This window comes from Schistocerca cancellata, chromosome 1 (assembly GCF_023864275.1).
Source record: "Schistocerca cancellata isolate TAMUIC-IGC-003103 chromosome 1, iqSchCanc2.1, whole genome shotgun sequence".
Lineage (NCBI taxonomy): Eukaryota > Metazoa > Arthropoda > Insecta > Orthoptera > Acrididae > Schistocerca > Schistocerca cancellata.
This window is the reverse complement of record NC_064626.1, coordinates 201408424-201428090: the sequence shown is the minus strand read 5'-3', so window position 1 is coordinate 201428090 and position 19667 is coordinate 201408424. Positions and strand designations below refer to the sequence as shown.

The window sequence follows — 19667 nt, the reverse complement described above, 5'->3', positions numbered from 1 at the left end:
CATGGCGTGGCGCATGTTTCGAGCAGCCGTTGGTCTGGATGACGGTGTAGGTGGACACGAGCGTCGTCCAGATGTAACATGATTCTTCTGACCAGCCGACACGTTTCCGTTGCTGTGCGGTCGAATCCCAATGATCTCTTGGCGAAAGCAGTCTTAATTGACGATGCTGCAGGCTCAGCATGTGAACACGTCGGATCATCTGCTTCCGCACACCACGTTCAGAAATGTGCGCTGGACCCCATATTCCGAAAACACTTGACTCTGTCGTCAGATGTGCCACAGATCGCCGCCTATCCTGATCTACAGAGCAGGCAAGCCTCTCCACTTCAACGTTCTACGATGAGGCGTGGACGTCCAACTACTGGTATATCGAAGAAGCAGTGTTTAGGTAACATGTTTAAGTGATTAACGGGAATTCCACTGTTCAATGCAGAGGAGAAAGCGATTAAGTAGAAAGAGTACTTTAAAGGCCTCTATGAGGGGAAGATTTGTCTGATATGTTAGCTTTCCATAGATGTTCACAACAGTAGAACGTGAACGGCCGGCCAGCTTCGCCGTTTCCGAAATGCTTGATCTAATGCGTCGGGCACTTCGCTGAGTGTGCGTGGAATCTGATGGTGGCCTGGAGTGGCAATACGCGCAACCGCACGAACGTGCCGTGGACAGGATGGAGGAAAAGATTGAAGATGACAGGTGTGTCACATTGCAGTTCTTCATGCAATGGGATATTTTGTCCGTAATTCAGTATATAACATGCCATTGGAGACCAAACAATTGTAAGTAACTCATGCATAACCTAAGAATTACAACTTCCTTTTAACAAAATATGGAGTAGTAAACTTTGTGATTGTTGAGTAGCTTATGTAGCATTTTTCACACTTCGATGTTTTAGGATTAATGGATACGGGCGGTAATACAATAACACCAAAATATGTTGCAATGTGTGCCAAAGACAAGAGACCTTTTAATGCTGTTTCTGGTGAAGGTGTCAAAGAAATAATTCAAGAACTATGAAGTAGGTGTTAGAGAGGTCGTGCCACGCTCCTTCCGATGCTATTATGAGGAAACATATCAAAGAACAGGCTGATTCAATTCGAAACAAGGTAATGTCTTCTGTTAGTATGGAAGTATTAGTAAAACATGTGCTCAGACAGTTCACATTCGGACTAACTCGTACAGTCAGGCTCAAACGCAGATTAGTCTCTTTTGAATAATGTTTTATGTAAACAAAACTCCCTGACGTGAAGAAGATGGCGGTAAACACGGGGTGTTCAAAAAGTCTCTCCGCAGTGCCGTATGATTGTTCGCCTGCCTGGGTTACTTTCCTTCAAGTGGATTCTACCAACATTCCTTCAAGTGGGCTCTCCCAGCATACCACCCTTTCGTTTATCTCAGTAAAAATCAATATTCAATAAATTAATGATTTGTACCGGGTGATCAAAAAGTCAGTATAAATTTGAAAACTGAATAAATCACGGAATAATGTAGATAGAGAGGTACAAATTGACACACATGCTTGGAATGATATGGGGTTTTATTAGAACCAAAAAATACAAAAGTTCAAAAAAATGCCCAATAGATGGCGCTTCATCTGATCAGAATAGCAATAATTAGCATAACAAAGTAAGACAAAGCAAAGATGATGTTCTTTATAGGTAATGCTCAATATGTCCACCATCAATCCTCAACAATAGCTGTAGTCGAGGAATAATGTTGTGAACAGTACTGTAAAGCATGTCCGGAGTTATGGTGAGGCATTGGCGTCGGATGCTGTCTTTCAGCATCCCTAGAGATGTCGGTCGATCACGATACACTTGCGACTTCAAGTAATCCCAAAGCCAATAATCGCACGGACGGAGGTCTGGGGACCTGGGAGGCCAAGCATGACAAAAGTGGCGGCTGAGCACACGATCATCACAAAATGACGCGTGCAAGAGATCTTTCACGCGTCTAGCAATGTGGGGTGGAGCGCCATCCTGCATAAACATTGTGCGTTCTAGCGGGTGTTTATGAGCCAGGCTGGGGATGATGCGATTCTGTAACATATCGGCGTACCTCTCACCCGTCACGGTAGCAGTTACAAAACTAGAATAACGCATTTCTTCGAAGAAAAAATGCCCGGTGACGGTAGATGCGGTAAATCCAACCCATACCGTGACTTTCTCGTCGTGCAATGGAGTTTCCACGACAGTTTTAGGATTTTCAGTAGCCCAAATTCTGCAGTTGTGGGCGTTGACAGACCATTGAAGCGTGAAATGAGCTTCGTCGGTCCACAACACGTTACTCAACCAATCGTCATCTTCCGCCATCTTTTGAAAGGCCCACACCGCAAATGCCCTCCGCTTCACTAAATCACCAGGTAACAGTTCATGATGCCGATGGATTTTCTACGGATAGCATCTGAGGGATTCAATGCCAACCAAACAGTAGTGTATGGAATGCCGGTGCGACGTGCGACTGCACGAGCGCTGACATCCCCGTGCATAGACGAACCCGCTGCGGTCTCCATTTCTTCCTGAACTGTCTCAGTAGCATTACGCCTTGTGCTCGGTCGGCCACTACGGGGTCTATCGTCTAAACAACCCGTGGCTTCGAACTTCGAAATCATTCTCTGCATTTGTCAACGGAGCCTTACCCTTTCGAATCCCTTTCCTATGGCGATAGGATCGTAACGCTGAACTAGCACATTCCCCATTCTGATAATACAGCTTCACTAAAAGCGCCTTTTCAGGTAACGTCAGCATGCTGCGACTGCTGGCGCATCTGATTCTGTCTGTAATTACAGCTCCTTTTATACACGATCGTCATGCGCAGTCACTGACGTTTTGCTGTCCAGCGCCATCTGTCGGACATTTTGTGAACTTTTTTTTTGGTTCTAATAAAACCCTATGTCATTCCAAGCATGTGTGTCAATTTTTACCTCTATATCTATATTATTCCGTGGTTTATTAAGTTTTCAAATTTATACTGACTTTTTGATCACCCGGTACTTCACCGAGTTTCATTTCGGTATATTCACTGCGGCATACGGCACGCGCAGCTAACAATCATACGGCACTGCGGAGAGGCTTTTTGAACACCCCGTATTATGAAGGAAATAGAAGAAAGGATGACTGCTAGGAACATCTCGTAGGACATGTCACATGGTTTTATTTCTTTCTCTCAGTATATTAAAACCCTTGGAAAATCATGAAAAGCTTCCTTGTGCTGCTCACTATGTAAACAAATCATTTCCACTCTTTCAATGGAAACAGTGCCTCGATAAATCATGCCCCGATCATCAGAGCAACAATAAATACTGCACAATGCCTTGTAAGTTACATTACGAAAAGTGGCCTCTGATTATCTTTGAAATCGTCTTTGAAACAAGAAGTGAGCACACATTAGAACAGCTTGTACAGTATGCTTAAATCCTTAGCCACTTGGTATAACGAAGTTGCTGCTTTTCTGAAGGAAAAGAAATGCTTTTACAGATAAGAGTGATGAGCTTGCAGGAAGAGTTGTGGATTTCGTGAAACCATTTAAAAGCGGCCACAGGTGAATTAGAAGACCAAAACCAACGTATAGTCCAATTCGTTAGTTCATTGGTTTCAGGAACTTGAACATATCTGTAGTTTCAGTGAAACTAGAGGGTATGGTATGGACGTATTGGAATAATTAATGTTGCGTGATGTAAAGTAATTCACACGACATAAAAACTTTCTGGAAACGTGTCGATTTACTGGAGGCTAGTTTATTCCAGGGAAGTATTCAGAGTTGAACGTGGCCAGCTGGGGAGCGTCAAAGGGAAGCGACAATAGGCAGCTTAGGGCGGCTCAAGCTCTGAGAAAGCGGTAACGGGGCGCGACCTCCAGCTGCCTCAAGATGAGTGACAGTGAGTGGGTGGCTGACCCCATGCTGGTGTACCGGGCAGCAGACCGAGAACTTGTAAGCCTGTTGATAAATGTCCGTCGTCTTGTTTTCAGTGAAACATGCGAGAAAGCCGCGCAAAGCTACGGTGGAGCGGTCAACAGAGGCCAAAATATGCGTGTTTGTGAATTCACGGTCCGCAGAGTCTGAAGTAAATCAGGTGAAGAGCGACAGAATGAAATACGCCGGCCTCCGATGGGAACGTAGGACCATGGAATCCGAAGTACTTTCCTGGGAGTCAGAATTCCGGAAAAATTGGTGTTTTCTGCAAGTGCTAACCTTGATGGATGGCCTGGGAGGAGCTAAATAGCAGAAGTTGAGAGGAAGAGAAATTTTGTGGGAATTTGTTAACTTCCCAGAGCAGGCATTGGTTGGCGCTGGGAAGCGACGCATAATTAACGCGACTGGCGCTGCAATTGGCGTAAGTGATTTTGCCGTAGGGGAAACCGAGGCGAAGAGCGGACTGGCAGAAGTCTCAGTAGAGGTCTTCTGTTCCCAGCTTGCCTAGGGTGCGGACGTGGCGTTCTTTACTCAGCTTGCCTGAGAAAGAGTGAGCATCTCTGCAGTGTAGGACTTAGCAAATGGAACGATTTGAGCTTGAAGATAGAAAGTTTTGGTTCAGCTATGTACTGAGCAAGATAGCTACGAGTGAATAGAAGAGCGCAGCCTTGCAGCACCACGAGGCCGGCTGACGTCCTCACGATGACGACGCCCCGCCACGCTGAATTCGGTGATACTGCACCCGCTTTGGCTTGAATTAGGCCACTGATTAATTTGTTGGATCACGTCGGCAAAGTTTCCACGAGGGTTTCATGGGCCGTGTATTGTGGAATTCTCGCACTTTGCACTTCACATTCCGCCTGGGTCAGTCGATAGGAATAAATTTTGATTTATCGCGCTTTTCTCCACGTAAACGCAATTTTTTACCACTGCCTGATAGGAGAGTCATGTAATGTGATGATTGGAGGCCGTGAGTTAAAATAAATTTGTGCTAATCGACAGCATCTGTTTACAATCAAGTAGTTGAAATCCCAAGTCACTTTCTTAATTAATTTTATGTCCAACATTTGCATCTGGTGTTCAATAGCTGAATAGAACATCAATGTGCACCCCTTTTTAATTAAAAGTGATCAATTCTGCATCAATTAATGTCAACACTGCCACCGCAGTTCGATCAGGAGTTACAGGGCCTTACTACTTTCTTTACGTTAACCGATATTGCGGCAGTTTTGCACTCTCTGTTGATTTGTTAGTCAATTAACTGGGGAGAACACACGCCAATACCAGGTAAGTGACGGGCGGGGTGTTACAGTACAATAGCTAGAGGTACTCAGAAAGTGAGCAAAATCAATAAACACTCACTGTTCCCTAAATGCACAAGACAATGTTTGAACCTGGCCCTAGTAATGGTAACGGCTTACCTGTTGAGACGTAGGTTTACTATGCAATGCACATATAGTCATCTGCAAAAGATTAGCTAGAAGAAATCACGTAGCATTTGATATAACTTAAACAAATTTTGTTAAATGCAGTGCGAGCAAGGCAAGCGCCAGCAAATCACATGATAGTTTATCGGAATTGGAGAATATGCACCACATTCTTTTTTGCCAACAGTTACATATTGAACACAATGAAAAGTAAACGTAAGAAATAATGATTTTTATTCTACATCCCTTATTTTTCCACGTAATCTCATTCCCATTCTATGGCCAACGATACGCAAGGGCGTGTATGTTCTGTCGCTACCACTCCTGGTTACGAATCACGGTTGACGGCATCCACACTTCCTTTTCTGACTGACAGCTTTAGCGCCAACTCCAAAGTCATTATGCGTTGGCCCTTGCGAATGACCACACCAGCAAGCTCCATCTTGTCAGGTTAGACAGCCGTGGATTGCCAACCCAAAACGCTGCAAATCTTGGAGAGATCACCCGAACCTCCTCCACATAACGGCTTCACCCACTTTGCCCAGCGATTAACTGTAATTCTGTCGACTACAGATGCTCCATGAACTGCCCACAAACGTTTGGAGAGATTTATGAGGATGCGTTGCGTGTAACGCACATGACTTAGAGACGCCATGATGAAATATTACTGCAGGTACGCTATCTGTCGAAGGAAACGGAAAATTTGCGCTGGCACTTCGACAATTCAAGTAATGCGTATCTAACGTTTTATGTTCATGCCGCTGCTTTTTGTGCGATCCTCTTATAAATTGCTGGTCGTAGTTGTTGACAATTACTGTAATTTCGGATAGAGAACAGAAAGCTCATGAAATCAGCTCTGTAGATATAACTTCGTCTTACTTCCTTCATACTTTGAAAATAAAAGGGTAGAAAGTGATGTGATGCTTACCTGTGCTCGTGCGAATTATGCAATGCTTAAGTCAAAGCTGCAGCAACCGCATTCTGAAGTCAAGCCCCCTCACCAGCAAGGCGAAAGTCAAAACATTCTGAAGTCAAGCCCCCTCACCAGCAAGGCGAAAGTCAAAACATGCGATTCTACCGATTAACTAACAAAGAAGTGCTCGCCAGTGCTTTCAGTTACTCAAAAACGATATAAACTTTGGATTCCAATGACACTCATTCTGTACATGCATTCAGGAAATAAACTTTCTGTGGCAATCCAATGACACTCATTCTGTACATGCATTCAGGAAATAAACTTTCTGTGGCAAATATTACAAACAATAGAGCCCACTCTCACAGTATAGAAACTTTACAATTTAACTAAGTGCAAATAAAAGTAAAAAACAAAAGGTTCTGTCTTTCGTATTGCTTATTGCAATGCTTGTTATTGTCAAGTTGAAGTTTCAACGTTTATTTTCATTATAATTTCAAAATAGGTGGATCCAGCGGACCCACAGCTAAGGAAACACTTTTGCTGTTTGTAATTGTTAGTTTAAGCTGCCACCGTAATTAATGCGTTGACATCGCTGTCTGGACGGATGGTGTGTTCCTTATTAGACACACTTATTGTAGTGTACATGTATTTCCGGTGCAGTACATTCACGAAGGTATCAAACTTTATAATTTAATGAGTTAAGGACTCCCTGGAGACCACAGGTGGTTTACAATAAATCAGTCACGAAATAGTTTCGATATACTTATAAAGGGTTTTAACCGTATAAAAATACTTAGCTTAAAAATAATCCTCGCGTACTAATAGTGCAAACAAACTAGACGGTAATTTGAAGAATGTTTTCCTTCCACCAAAACATACGTGAATGTTGACTTGTGAATTTCTTGCCCTGCAATTAATTCAAATTCCGATTTATACTGTTACAGGTTTCTCCGTTTACAAATGGCACCATCAAAGGACGCAGAATATAAAGCGAAAGTGATATTAAGCTGGACGACTCTACACTTTGCCGAGGAAACAGAGTCGTGGGAAAGTGTAGAGGTATTGCTCAATGGAGGATCTTCAACTCGTGACCTGTACACAACGAAAAGGAAACTCAAAGATCCATTGCGGGCACCTTCAGTTGTGAAAGAGATATGTCGCCGTGGGTGTTTGCAACTGCTCAGGTCAGTGCAATTTTTATTTTTATTCGTTTATTTCTTACAGAAAGCCAATTACTTGACACGATTAAAACCATATGACATTCATGTAAAGTATATATCATGATCAGCCATTTAGCATGCAGTGCTGCCTTGAGACTTCACCGTTATGATTTTCAGCTACATGCATCCATTTTGCTGCTCCTGCTGCATATTTGTGATATCTAACCACCTCCAATTTGGTCCGTTCAAATCTTTCTGTTGTTTCTTGGAATCTCCCTGTAATTCATTTTCCTGCTTGCATGCCCCAGACGTCTCAATTTTATTTTAGCTATAGTCATAATTACGTCCTTCAATCCAGTTTTGTTCCCTATTTAATTTGTTTGGTTTCCAATGTCTCATGGCAGTTCCTGGTATGTATTACTTAACTACCTGCAGAACTTCTTCTTGTCCTCCTCAGCAGTCCCTGGCCCTGTAGACCACACGTTCCATCAATGATTTGCTTCCATCGCCTTCTATCTCTCGCAGTCTCTCTCCACCATGCGAACATTCCTAATGCTGCAATGTCCTTCTCTATGTCATCTTTCCACTTTGTACGAGGTTGCCTGGGGAGTTCCTTCAAATGCTTTCTTGATGATTCTGTTGTTTTCCATTCTAGCCACATGTCATGCCCATTGCAGTCTCCTACTTTTTAATTTCTGGATGATAGTGGGTTGCTTCCTTAACTGATAAATTTCATTGTTATTTCGAATGCTCCATACGCCATTCTCCAACACTGATCCCCAGATTTTTCTCATATTTTTCTTTCGGAAACAGTTTTTCTCTTTCATTCTTTGTAAGTGTCCAGCTTTCTGAACCGTACAGTACTATGGGGCAGATGATAGTGTTGTATATCTTCATCTTTGTGAGTATTGACAAAGCTTAACTTTTGAGTGGGTTGCTTAGTGAGTATGGACATCTTGACCCTGAGGCTATTCTTTCGTTTGTATACATTTTTATGGTATTTTTACTGTTGAAACATGATCCAAGGTATTTAAACTGAAGAACATTTTCTGAATTTAGAATGTTGGTCAATTTCAAACTAAGGATTTGGGTTTATGACTCGACCTATTTCCATATATTCTGTTTTCTCTTGGTTAGTCAAAAGCCCCATTTTGCTGGCACTGTGCCAGAAAGATCTGTACATGTCTTTCAGTTCTTCCGTTTCGCTCTGCAACACTACATCTGCATAAGCCAGGATTTTTACTTCACTGTGTTCGAATCTGAGACCATTGTATAGATGTAAATTACTCTCCGTAACCAGTTTCTCTAATGCAAGGTGGAAGAGGACACATGAAAGAGTGTCTCCTTGTTGTAAGCCTGTTTTAATTGGAAAGGTGGTGGATATGGATCCTCTGAACTTCACTGCTGCCTGGGAGCCATCCACACACAGTTGTATCATCCTGATGATTTTACTGGGTGTACTAAATTCTTGTACTGTGTTGTAGAGGCTACTTCTGTTGATGCTGTTATAGGTTTGCTGGAAGTCAATTAAGAGACAGTGGATGTTTTTGTTAAGTTCCCAGTATTTATCAAAGATCTGTCATATAGTAATGCAAATTATCAGTTGTGGAATGGTTTGTTCGAAACCCAGCCTCGTAATCTTGAATAATGTTTTCTGCATAAGGTTTAAGTTTTTCCAGAATAATCATTGACAGAATTTTGTATATTATGTTCAGCAAATTGATTCCTCCATAATTTCCGCATTCCATTCTGTTTCCTTTCTTGTGTACGGGAGAAATTATTGCAATTTTCCAACCTTCAGACAGTGTTTTAGTTTTCCATATCATTCTGATAAGGTTATAAATTTCTTTGTGTAGTTTGCTTCCACTCTCTTTTTAACATCTCTTCTGATATGTGGTCCTTGCTGCTGCCTTGTTGTTTTCAGCTTTTGAATCGTGTGGATCACTTCCTGTTCTGTGCGTCTATATTCATCATTATTAATGCTGTCACTCTGACATTGCGTAGTTGAAGGTTACATGTGGATCAGTGCCATTTAATATTTCTGAGAAATACTCTTTCCATCTTTCTAGGATATCTACCAGCTGTGTTAGCATATTTTGATTTTTATCTTTTATGAATAGTTTTTCACTTTGATAACCTCTATCACTTTACTTTGTATACTGAAACAACTTCTTTGAGTTTCCATTCCTGCTTTCCATTTCTATTGATTCTAGGACTCCCGTTACATATTTGTTTTGTTTGTAGAACTCTTGCTGTTTCTCTTCTAACCACCTTGAAGGTATCTCTCCTCTCCTCACTCTCCTTATTATGCAGCCACAGCACCCTTTCTTCTTTCCTCTTTTCCACTGCTTCCTGGCACTTTTCGTTGAACAATTTCTGTTCCATTGTTTTTTATTTTCGTGCCCAGTGTTTTTTCTGCTGCATCTGTTACTACAGTCTTTATTCTGTCCCAAGCCTTCTGGACACTGTTTTGCTCCTCAGCACCTTGCAATGCTATAAATCGGTTATTTATTCCAATCACATAGGTTTCTTTAACAGACTGTTCTTTCAGTTGTTCGAAGTCTAAATCAGTAAATTAGGTTTTGGTGTGGCTTTTGGTTGTTGATTCCAAATCATCTGATTTACTGTGTTGCCATCTGGAGAGTACCATGTACCTTTGTGTATTTCTTTGTGAGGGAACATCGTTGAGCAAATTCTCATATTCGTTGACTGTGCAAAGTTGGTCATTTTTTGATGCATTTCCGTTTGTCGTTGAGTGCTTTCTATGATTTCCTATTGTGGGGATGAACATATCCTCTTTACCTTTTTTTTTCCCATTTAAGTCTTCGAAGATATTTCTTGTTGGAATACTAATTCTTCATAGTACTCATCTTTCTCATCCTCTGTTGAATCTTCAGTTGGTGTGTGGACATTTATGAATGTTATATTGTACCACTGGTGTTTGATTGTTATGTAAGACATTCTTTATTAATGGGATGGAATTCCTTAACCCGATCAACAATCCTATTATTAACAGCAAAACCAGTACCAAATTCATGATCATCTCCCCCATAAAAAAATGACACAATTATCCTCCGTGTGTGTCCCTTCCCAAGCCACCTAACTTACTGTATAGCTACAATGTCTGTCTTGTATGTTTTTAATTCAGATACAAAGTCGCTGTCACAGCTGGTTTATTAAGACTACAAATTTTCACTATTGCAAATGTGAAGCAGTGTTTCTTGTTTCCATCTTACAAATTACTGTTCCATAGCCTATGTATGTTTCCTTTGAATCCACTATCCGAGGCAAATCGTTGATGTGAGCCAGTAGGTATAGAATCCCCTGGCCGTCTTAAGAGTGCTGCGCAGATTAAGCTTGGTGATGGAACTGCCACCTCACAACTTCCAAGCTCCCTGAGTAATATTTTGGATTACCATTTCATAAGCAGATTGCCATTCCCAGGCTCTAAATTCTGCCTGCCCAATAGAGATGGCTTCCGCCTGCAGAACACTCTCAAGTTTTTAAATTGCTTTTGCATTAAAAGTCCAATCCTCACTGGTGCCCCCCTGCGGGTTTGGGGGTTAGAATAGGCCCGCGGTATTCCTGCCTGTCGTAAGAGGCGACTAAAAGGAGTCTCACATGTTTTGGCCTTATGTGATGGTCCCCTCTCGGGTTTGACCTCCATCTTTCTAAATTATTCCGAAGAGCGAGCCAATTGGGGAAGGGCGCCTTACGTGGTGCATTGTATCCGTCGTGCAATTAGACCTTTAGCCGTCTTTCTCGTCGTTGCAATGGTGTCCCGCTCGTTTTCGATCTCTTGGGCGATTAGCACACTGCACTCTGCAGTGTTTCTTTTAACTGCGACGACGACCTTGGCCATTTTTGCACCTAAGATCCAGCACGGTAGCCAGTCCGTTGTGGTGGGGCCGCCATGTACCCTCTTGGTTGTAGCCCCCTGACAACACAGGGATCGCTCTACTGATGCCTGCGCCGTTAACTCCCCACGTATGCCAAGGAGTAGATGCCTATCCTCCTGGGGTATCAGGACTCCCGGCAACGGCCATCCTGCCAGGTGGCCTTTGCTGTGGCTGGGTGGCGCCCGTGGGGAGGGCCCTTAGTCGGAGTAGGTGGCATCAGGGCGGATGACCCGCAATGAAGCGTGGTACATCATCTCTCGCTGGCGGCCAGCCGCCAGCAGTCTCTAAGCGTTCTCGGGCTCAATTCAATGCTCAGAAGTACGATCCGAAAACGTTCCCCTCCCTGGCCACGCCGTGGGAAGAGCGTAAGTCCCAGGATGGAGGTAACAGTTATTCGCCCCGATTCTTAGTTTGCACGAGAGCTGATGGGGAGTCTTTTCTCTCCACAAAGCCTCAGTTCTTCGTCGAGCATTTAGAGGACAAGTTTGGGGAGGTGGAGGGCTTGTCTAAAATGCGCTCTGGCTCAGTACTGATACAAACGGCATCCTCCGCCTAGTCACGCAGGTTACTTGCTTGTGACAAGTTGGGGGATGTTAACGTTACTATTACTCCACATAAGAGTTTAAATATGGTCCAGGGTGTTATTTTCCATAGGGACCTCCTTTTGCAGTCTGATGACGAGCTGCGCGCCAACTTAGAACGTAGAGGTGTTCATTTCGTCCGGCGCGTTCATCGGGGTCCGAGGGACAATCAGGTTGCTACCGGTGCCTTCATCTTGGCCTTCGAGGGTGATACGTTACCGGAAAAGGTCAAGGTGATGGTCTACCGATGTGACGTCAAGCCCTATATCCCTCCCCCGATGCGGTGCTTCAAGTGCTGGAAGTTCGGCCATATGTCTTCCCGCTGCACTTCCAGCCTCACATGTCGAGATTGCGGACGCCCATCTCATCCCGATACTCCATGTGCCCCGCCTCCCATCTGCGTCAACTGCGGGGAGCACCATTCACCTTGATCGCCAGACTGCAGAATATTCCAGAAAGAGCGCAAAATCATGGAATATAAGACCCTGGACCGACTGACTTATACTGAGGCCAAACGGAAATACGACCGATTACATCCTGTGCGAATGACAACTTCCTACGCCGCTGCTACAACACCTGTGCTAGCCCCATCAGTTTCGCGCCTTCCGGCCGGATCGACGAGTGGTACAACTCCTCCTGCCCCCTTGCCAGTGGGGGGCTCTACCCACCGGGTTGCTCCTGTGCCACCTACCTCAGGAGCAACACCATCCCCCCCATCGGGGACGTCAGTCCCCGCTTCTAAGCCGGAGAAGTGTCCAACTTCTTCGGCTTCTCACGCTCGCAAGGGGTCCCTTGGGTCCCTCCCTTCCCAGGTTTCCACCGGCGGGAAGGCTGACGATCGACAGTGGCATAAGTGCCCACAATCTGCAGGTCGAAGGGCTTCCCGATCCTCCTCAGTCCCGGAGACTGAATCGGTGAAGCCCTCCCAGCCAGTTAAACCCAAGGAGCAGCGTGAGAAATCAAAGAAGAGCAGCTCTAAGCCCAAGGAACGCGCGGTGGTAGCCACCCCATCGCAACCTTCTAGCTCTGCGTCTGGGGACGAGGTGGAGATTCTGGCGTCCGCTGAGGACCTCGATCTCGCCGGTCCCTCAGACGCCGTGAATAGCAATAGCACTAGCACGGGTGCTCAATCGGAGGCAGCAGGTGACCCAGCGGCGTAATCTGCCGTCCCAGTCCCGGCACGCCTTTCTCAGCCATGGACAAAACCATCCTCCAGTGGAACTGCAGCGGTTTCTTCCACCATCTAGCTGAGCTCCGCCAACTTATCAGCCTTCACCCTTTCCTCTGCATTGCTCTGCAGGAAACTTGGTTTCCAGCAATGCGCACCCCCGCCCTCCGTGGCTATCGGGGTTATTATAAGAACCGAGCAGCTTATGAAAGGGTGTCTGGTGGCGTCTGCATCTATGTCCTTAACTCTCTTCACAGCGAGTCTGTCCCTCTACAAACAGCTTTAGAGGCTGTCGCTGTTAGGGTGTGGACGCCGCAGGCTCTTACCGTCTGCAGTCTTTACCTTCCACCGGAGGGTGATGTCGCGCAGCATGTCCTGGCTGCGCTGATAGCCCAATTGCCGCCACCTTTCTTATTACTGGGCGACTTTAACGCCCATAACCCTCTGTGGGGTGGGTCAGTGGCAACAGGTCGAGGCGCCACCGTTGAGCATTTATTGTCGCAGCTCGATCTCTCGATGTTGAATGATGGTGCCTCCACACACTTCAGTGTGGCGCATGGCACCTACTCCGCCATTGACCTTTCAATCTGTAGCCCTAGCCTCTTACCATCTGTCCACTGGAGTGTGCATGACGACCTGTGTGGTAGTGACCACTTTCCGATTTTTCTGTCACTACCACAGCGTCACTCTTCTGGGCGCCCTAGCAGATGGGCTATGAATAAGGCTGACTGGGACTTGTTCTCCTCCACTGCCGCTATTGAGCCTCTCTCAACTGATGCTATTGATGCGGTGGTTACATCTGTCACCGCCGGCATCGTCACTGCCGCCGAGTGTGCCATTCCCCGTTCTTCTGGGTCCCCTCGGCGGAGGGCTGTGCCTTGGTGGTCGCCTGAGATCGCTGAAGCGATTAAAGATCGCCGGCGGGCGCTCCAGCGTCACAAGCGACATCCCTCCATGGACCACCTTATTGCCTTCAAACGGCTGCGTGCGCGGGCCCGCCTCCTTATCCGCCAAGGCAAGGAGGAGTGCTGGGAGCGGTATGTGTCCACCATTGGACTCCATGTCACTCCATCGCAGGTCTGGGCCAAGATTCGACGGGTCTTCGGCTATCGGACCCCTGCCAGCGTCCCTGCGCTCTCACTGAATGGAGCAGTTTGTACTGACTCCGACGTCATTGCAAACCGCTTAGCAGAGCATTTTGCTATGAGTTCCGCTTCTGCGAATTACCCCCAGGCCTTCCGCTCCATTAAAGAGCGGATGGAACGTCGGAGCCTTTCTTTTCGCACCAACGCTTCTGAACCCTACAACGCTCCATTCAGTGAGTGGGAATTTCAGAGTGCCCTTGCCGCTTGCCCTGATACCGCTCCCGGGCCAGATCGCATCCACTGTCAGATGCTGAAACACCTTTCAGTGGACTGCAAGCGACGCCTCCTCGACCTTTACAACCGTCTCTGGGTCGAGGGTGAGTTTCCGTCGCAATGGCGGGAAAGTATTGTCATCCCCATTTTGAAACCTGGAAAGAACCCTCTGGAGGTGGACAGCTACCGTCCCATTAGTCTCACCAACGTTCTTTGCAAGTTGCTTGAACGGATGGTGAGCCGGCGCTTAAATTGGGTGCTGGAGTCTCGGGGCCTTCTGGCTCCGTCTCAGGGTGGGTTCCGTAAAGGCCGCTCCGCCGCCGACAATCTGGTGAACCTGGAGTCGGCCATCCGTACTGCCTTTGCCCGCCGTCAGCACCTGGTTGCTGTCTTTTTCGACATGCGGAAGGCGTACGATACGACATGGCGTCATCACATCCTTTCTACGCTTCATGGATGGGGTCTTCGGGGCCCTCTGCCGATCTTTATCAGAAATTTTCTGTCGTATCGTACCTTCCGCGTGCAAGTCGCGGCCTCGTATAGTTCCTCCCTCGTCCAGGAGAACGGGGTACCCCAGGGCTCTGTCCTCAGTGTCTGCCTGTTTTTAATTGCAATAAACGGTCTCGCTGCGGCAGTAGAAAATTCTGTCTCCGCTTCCCTGTATGCTGACGACTTCTGTCTTTACTATAGTTCTATTAGCATTGCAGCAGCTGAACGTCAGCTACAGGGCGCAATCCGCAAGGCGCAGTCTTGGGCTGTAGCGCGTGGTTTTCAGTTTTTGGCAGCCAAGACCCGCGTTATGCATTTCTGCCGGCGCCGAACGGCCCATCCTGAGCCGCGGCTTTATCTTGCCGACGAACTTCTTGCTGTGGTGGAGACCCACAAGTTTTTGGGTGTCCTTTTTGATGCCCGGTTGACTTGGCTGCCTCATATCCGGCAGCTTAAACAAGCGTGTTGGCGGCATCTCAACGCCCTGCGTTGTTTGAGCCACACCCGCTGGGGCGCCGACCGATCTACCCTGTTGCGGCTCTACCAGGCGTTAATCCAGTCTCGCCTGGATTATGGGTGCCTCGCTTATGGCTCAGCATCCCCATCTGCGTTGCGGGTGCTGGACCCAATTCTCCACAGCGGGATACGCCTTGCCACTGGTGCTTTCCGCACCAGCCCTGTGGACAGCGTCCTAGTGGAGGCAGGTGTACCTCCACTGCGGTTCCGACGCCAACGTTTGCTGGCCGCTTATGCTGCCCATGTTTTTAGCTTGCCCGGGCATCCAAATTATCGTGTCCTGTTCCCGCAGTCAGTCGTCCATCTGCCAGCCCGTCGGCCCCGGTCGGGTTGTCCGATCGCCGTACGCATCAAGGAGCTTCTCTGCGGGCTTGGGTTTTTCCCAGTTCCACCTCCTTTCCGGGCGCCTCTGCGTACACCCCCGTGGTGTGTTCCTCGCCCTTGCCTTCGGCTCGACTTGGCACAGGGCTCGAAGGACTCGGTCCCTCCAGAGGCCTTCCGCCGCCGCTTTTATTCCATCCTGGCCACGTATCAGGGCTCTGGAATTGTTTACACCGACGGTTCGATGGTTGCTGGTCGTGTCGGGTATGCGCTAACTCTAGGGGACCATTCCGAACAACGGTCCTTGGCGGCTGGCTGCAGCGTTTACACTGCTGAGCTAGTCGCCATCTTTCGTGCCCTAGAGTATATCCGCTCCTGCTCAGGTGAGTCCTTCGTTATCTGTAGCGATTCCCTGAGCGGTTTACGAGCTCTCGACCAGTGTTTTCCTCGTTCTCGTCTGGTGATGGCTATCCATGAGTCCCTGCATACTCTTGCGCGTTGCGGCCGCTTTGTGGTCTTTGTGTGGACCCCCGGTCATGTCGGTATCCCGGGCAATGAACATGTTGACCGCCTGGCGAAAGAGGCCACGAGTAAACAGTCTCTGGACGTTGGCCTCCCAGAGACTGATTTGCGGGCAGTCCTCCGCCGAAAAGTTTTTGCGCTTTGGGACGCTGAATGGCGCAATCGGATCCTGCCCAATAAACTCCGTGCCATCAAGGAGACGACGACTGTGTGGCGGTCATCCCTGCGAGCCAACCGCAGGGACTCTGTCGTCCTTTGTCGGCTCCGCATTGGCCACTCCCACCTGACACACAGTTATTTACTGCGCCGGGAGGACCCTCCTATATGTCGCTGCGGGGCGGCTTTGACAGTGGCCCACATTTTGTTGGCCTGCCCCCTTTTAGCTGTGGTCAGGCAGACATTTGCGCTGCCTGATACGCTCCCTGCCCTCTTATGTGATGACCCTGGTCTGGCTGACTTAGTTTTCCGTTTTATTCGGGCAGGGGGTTTTTATTATTTACTCTGAGTGTTTGTTCTGTTCTTTTGTGTTGATTCTGGCCATTGGCCTACGATTTTACGCTGAGTTTTTAATGTGTTCTCGGTGGTTGGCTTTTCCTTTTTATCTCTATGGTCGGCCAACCACTGTCACACTCTGTGTGATTTTAATTTGTTTCGTCTGATCTCTGTAGGAGTATTTCTTGTCCTGTGTCGTCTGACGTCTTTCCTGTTTTTTTAATTCTCTTTGGGTGGTTTTTATTTTTTTTTGGAAAAAGGGACCGATGACCATCGCAGTCTGGTCCCTTTAATCCCCCCCAAACCAACCTCCACCTCCTCACTGGTGCAAATTGTAATGCCTTTTTCCCCCTTTTTAAATGGAAAATGTGCTTGGCTAACCGTAGTAGTATTAGTAGTTAAAAGTTCAAGAAATAATAACTGTCTCTTACTGATTGCCTAAGTGTTATTCGTTTTGGAACTTTGGCCTTTCTTGTAATACTCAAAGTCCAAGAAAAGTTATTGTTAATTTAGAAATACTTAAGTGTTACCAGTACAAGTGGTAGTGATTGACTGTATGCAACCCAATGGGTATTCAGAGTTAATGGATTTGGTTGCATTACTGAGATGCACACTTAACAGTTGACAATCATATAGAAATTGCGTGTTAATGGTCAACATTGACAAAACAAGTACAGAGTGCTCCTTTCAGAACAATACCTGCAAGGGCTTTAATATGATCAACAAACTTGCAAGTACCCATTTTTTATACTGGCTTGTCATAGGTCATCTACATTTTGCTGGTTAACAAGCTCCAGTCAGTCGTTAAAGCTGAAAATCTGGTTCACAACTCTGCCTAATCCTCGGCGCACACATAAATGTCGTAGCACACTTAATGTAGCAAAACAACTGTGTTACAATCTGTAAAATGAATATTTGTAGTGTAACTATTATTCAGTAGTGCTGTCGGTAAAGTTGAAGTTAGCGAGAAGCTTTAAAAGTGTTTAACAGGGTGTATACGGGGACAAGGAAAAAAAATTCCCGGATTATTCCCGGATTTCTCCCGGATATCCCGTTTAAAAAATACGCTTTTTCCCAGGCGAAAATACACTTTTTCTGTGCTAACTGACAGATTTTCCGTAGATTTTTCCTCGGAACTGCAAAACTTATCAATTCTTTGAATGGTTAACGTTTTATACAATCGCGTACAACTTCCCGAAAAAAAAAAGACGGGCAGAGAAGTTTTGGAGAGACTTATAACAAAAAAAGAGACCTTTGATTTGCAGCAACATATACGTTGCATATTTTCGTATTACGAAAGTATAAATTCGAATTGCACCAAACACAGTGCGTTAGTTTGCGGAGCGTTGAAACCGAGGTTGTGATGTCCTTTTGTAAGCGAGTCATGTCTCAAGCCACGAGATCTCGCCAGCCGATGACAGCAGCTATTCAGAGCTTAGGACACGTGTTATAGTCAGCCAATAGCAAGATCACTGGTTAAACAGCGCGAACACTCAAGAGGAAAAGTTAACAGTTTACATTAATGTACACAGTACCGTATATCTACAATAAAAGCTAAGCTTTCACATATAATATTAGTCTCTAAGATTAACACGCTACAACAGAAGCTTAGCTTTCACCTGTAATATTGATCTTTTTTGCGTGTGTTATACTTCAAGATACATCACACAAATGTGCCAGTAAATTTAATATTATGACATAAATGTCTCGGCTCGAAACTCTTGTAAGTGGCTGGTCCCCAAACTGTTCAGTTTCGAACGCTCTGTGGTTTAGATATCCATCCCACTTTCTCACACGTAACGTAATTCATCTTGCGTAAAAAGAAATTTACTTTGAAAGTAACGCTTTTCTAACCACCGTTCGCAATACTATCCGAAGACTGTTAGAAATAGGTTCGATTTACCAGTTTCCAGAGAGCACCAGAAAACAGGCATTATTGTGCGTGTGCAACTGCAGTGGTGTAGGAAGCCAGTATGTTCGTGTTTATAAATCACTAAAAGAGCTTATATTACACCATAAAAGAAACAAGGCATCAGAGGATACTCCAAAGAGCATCGGAATTTCGTAAACCATACTAAAATGCATAATTCGGCTTGAAGTGCGAATTGCCTTTTTCCAGATTCACAAGTATGTCCCATCTGATATTAAGCTTTTCAGTGTGGGTTTTGGGATGTAAATTTTCTCGGAGTACCAGTACTCTACGATCTCATTTTTGGTTCTTTATTATGGCATAATGCCATATATGGCAGAAGATGATAACGTGCACTTGAAATTCAGCGAAAAGTTGGAACTAGCCAATACTGTAGAATGAAACACTTCGTTTCAAATAAAATGATTGCCTCAGCGGAAAGATTAATAAAGCCAAATTTCTTTAGCAAACTTGCTAAAATAACTTCACTGTTCTGCAAGGCGATTAATGCTTGACTGCTACTAACTTGGAAATAAAATGAAATCAGAAAACTGGAATTAATAATATATTTTTGCCCTCCATAATTATGTGAATGTATTTTAATTCACTTGATAGCTCCCCGGCCACAGAAATCCGTTTTGTTTTCATTTGACTTGGGAGCTGTACACGAAGAGAAGCAGCGAAATCACTTAACGTAAACACGCGTCACGTGGAGGTTAACCCCCTTCCCACTACAACTCAGACAACTCTGTGCAAGTGTGAATCTGGCAGCTAGGGCGCGTGAGAAAAAATTTTCTCGTTTGCATCTGGCTGCTTGCTACTGCTACAGACACAGCTAACAGCCAAACTTCAAGTAGAAGGGAAAGGTACTGCTTATACGGGAGTCAAATGCACATGCGCAAAAGACCGCTGGCAATTGGTCAAACGAACCTAATGTGAACAGTTGTGACGTCATGCTCATAGCAAGCAGTTTATTGTTGCGAAGAATTACAGTCTGCGC

The 19667-nt window shown here is 45.8% G+C and overlaps 1 protein-coding gene across 2 annotated transcripts in view; it reads left to right on the top strand.

The window, feature by feature from the left end:
• LOC126168498 (ankyrin-1-like) overlaps positions 1-19667 on the top strand; it is an 81512-nt gene that overhangs the window by 38157 nt on the left and 23688 nt on the right. For both annotated transcript variants that reach the window (XM_049920561.1, XM_049920562.1), the window contains one exon: positions 7197-7436. In XM_049920561.1, the coding sequence (XP_049776518.1) occupies positions 7213-7436 (224 nt within the window). In that variant the 5' untranslated portion in view covers positions 7197-7212. The remainder of the gene's footprint in view (positions 1-7196; positions 7437-19667) is intronic.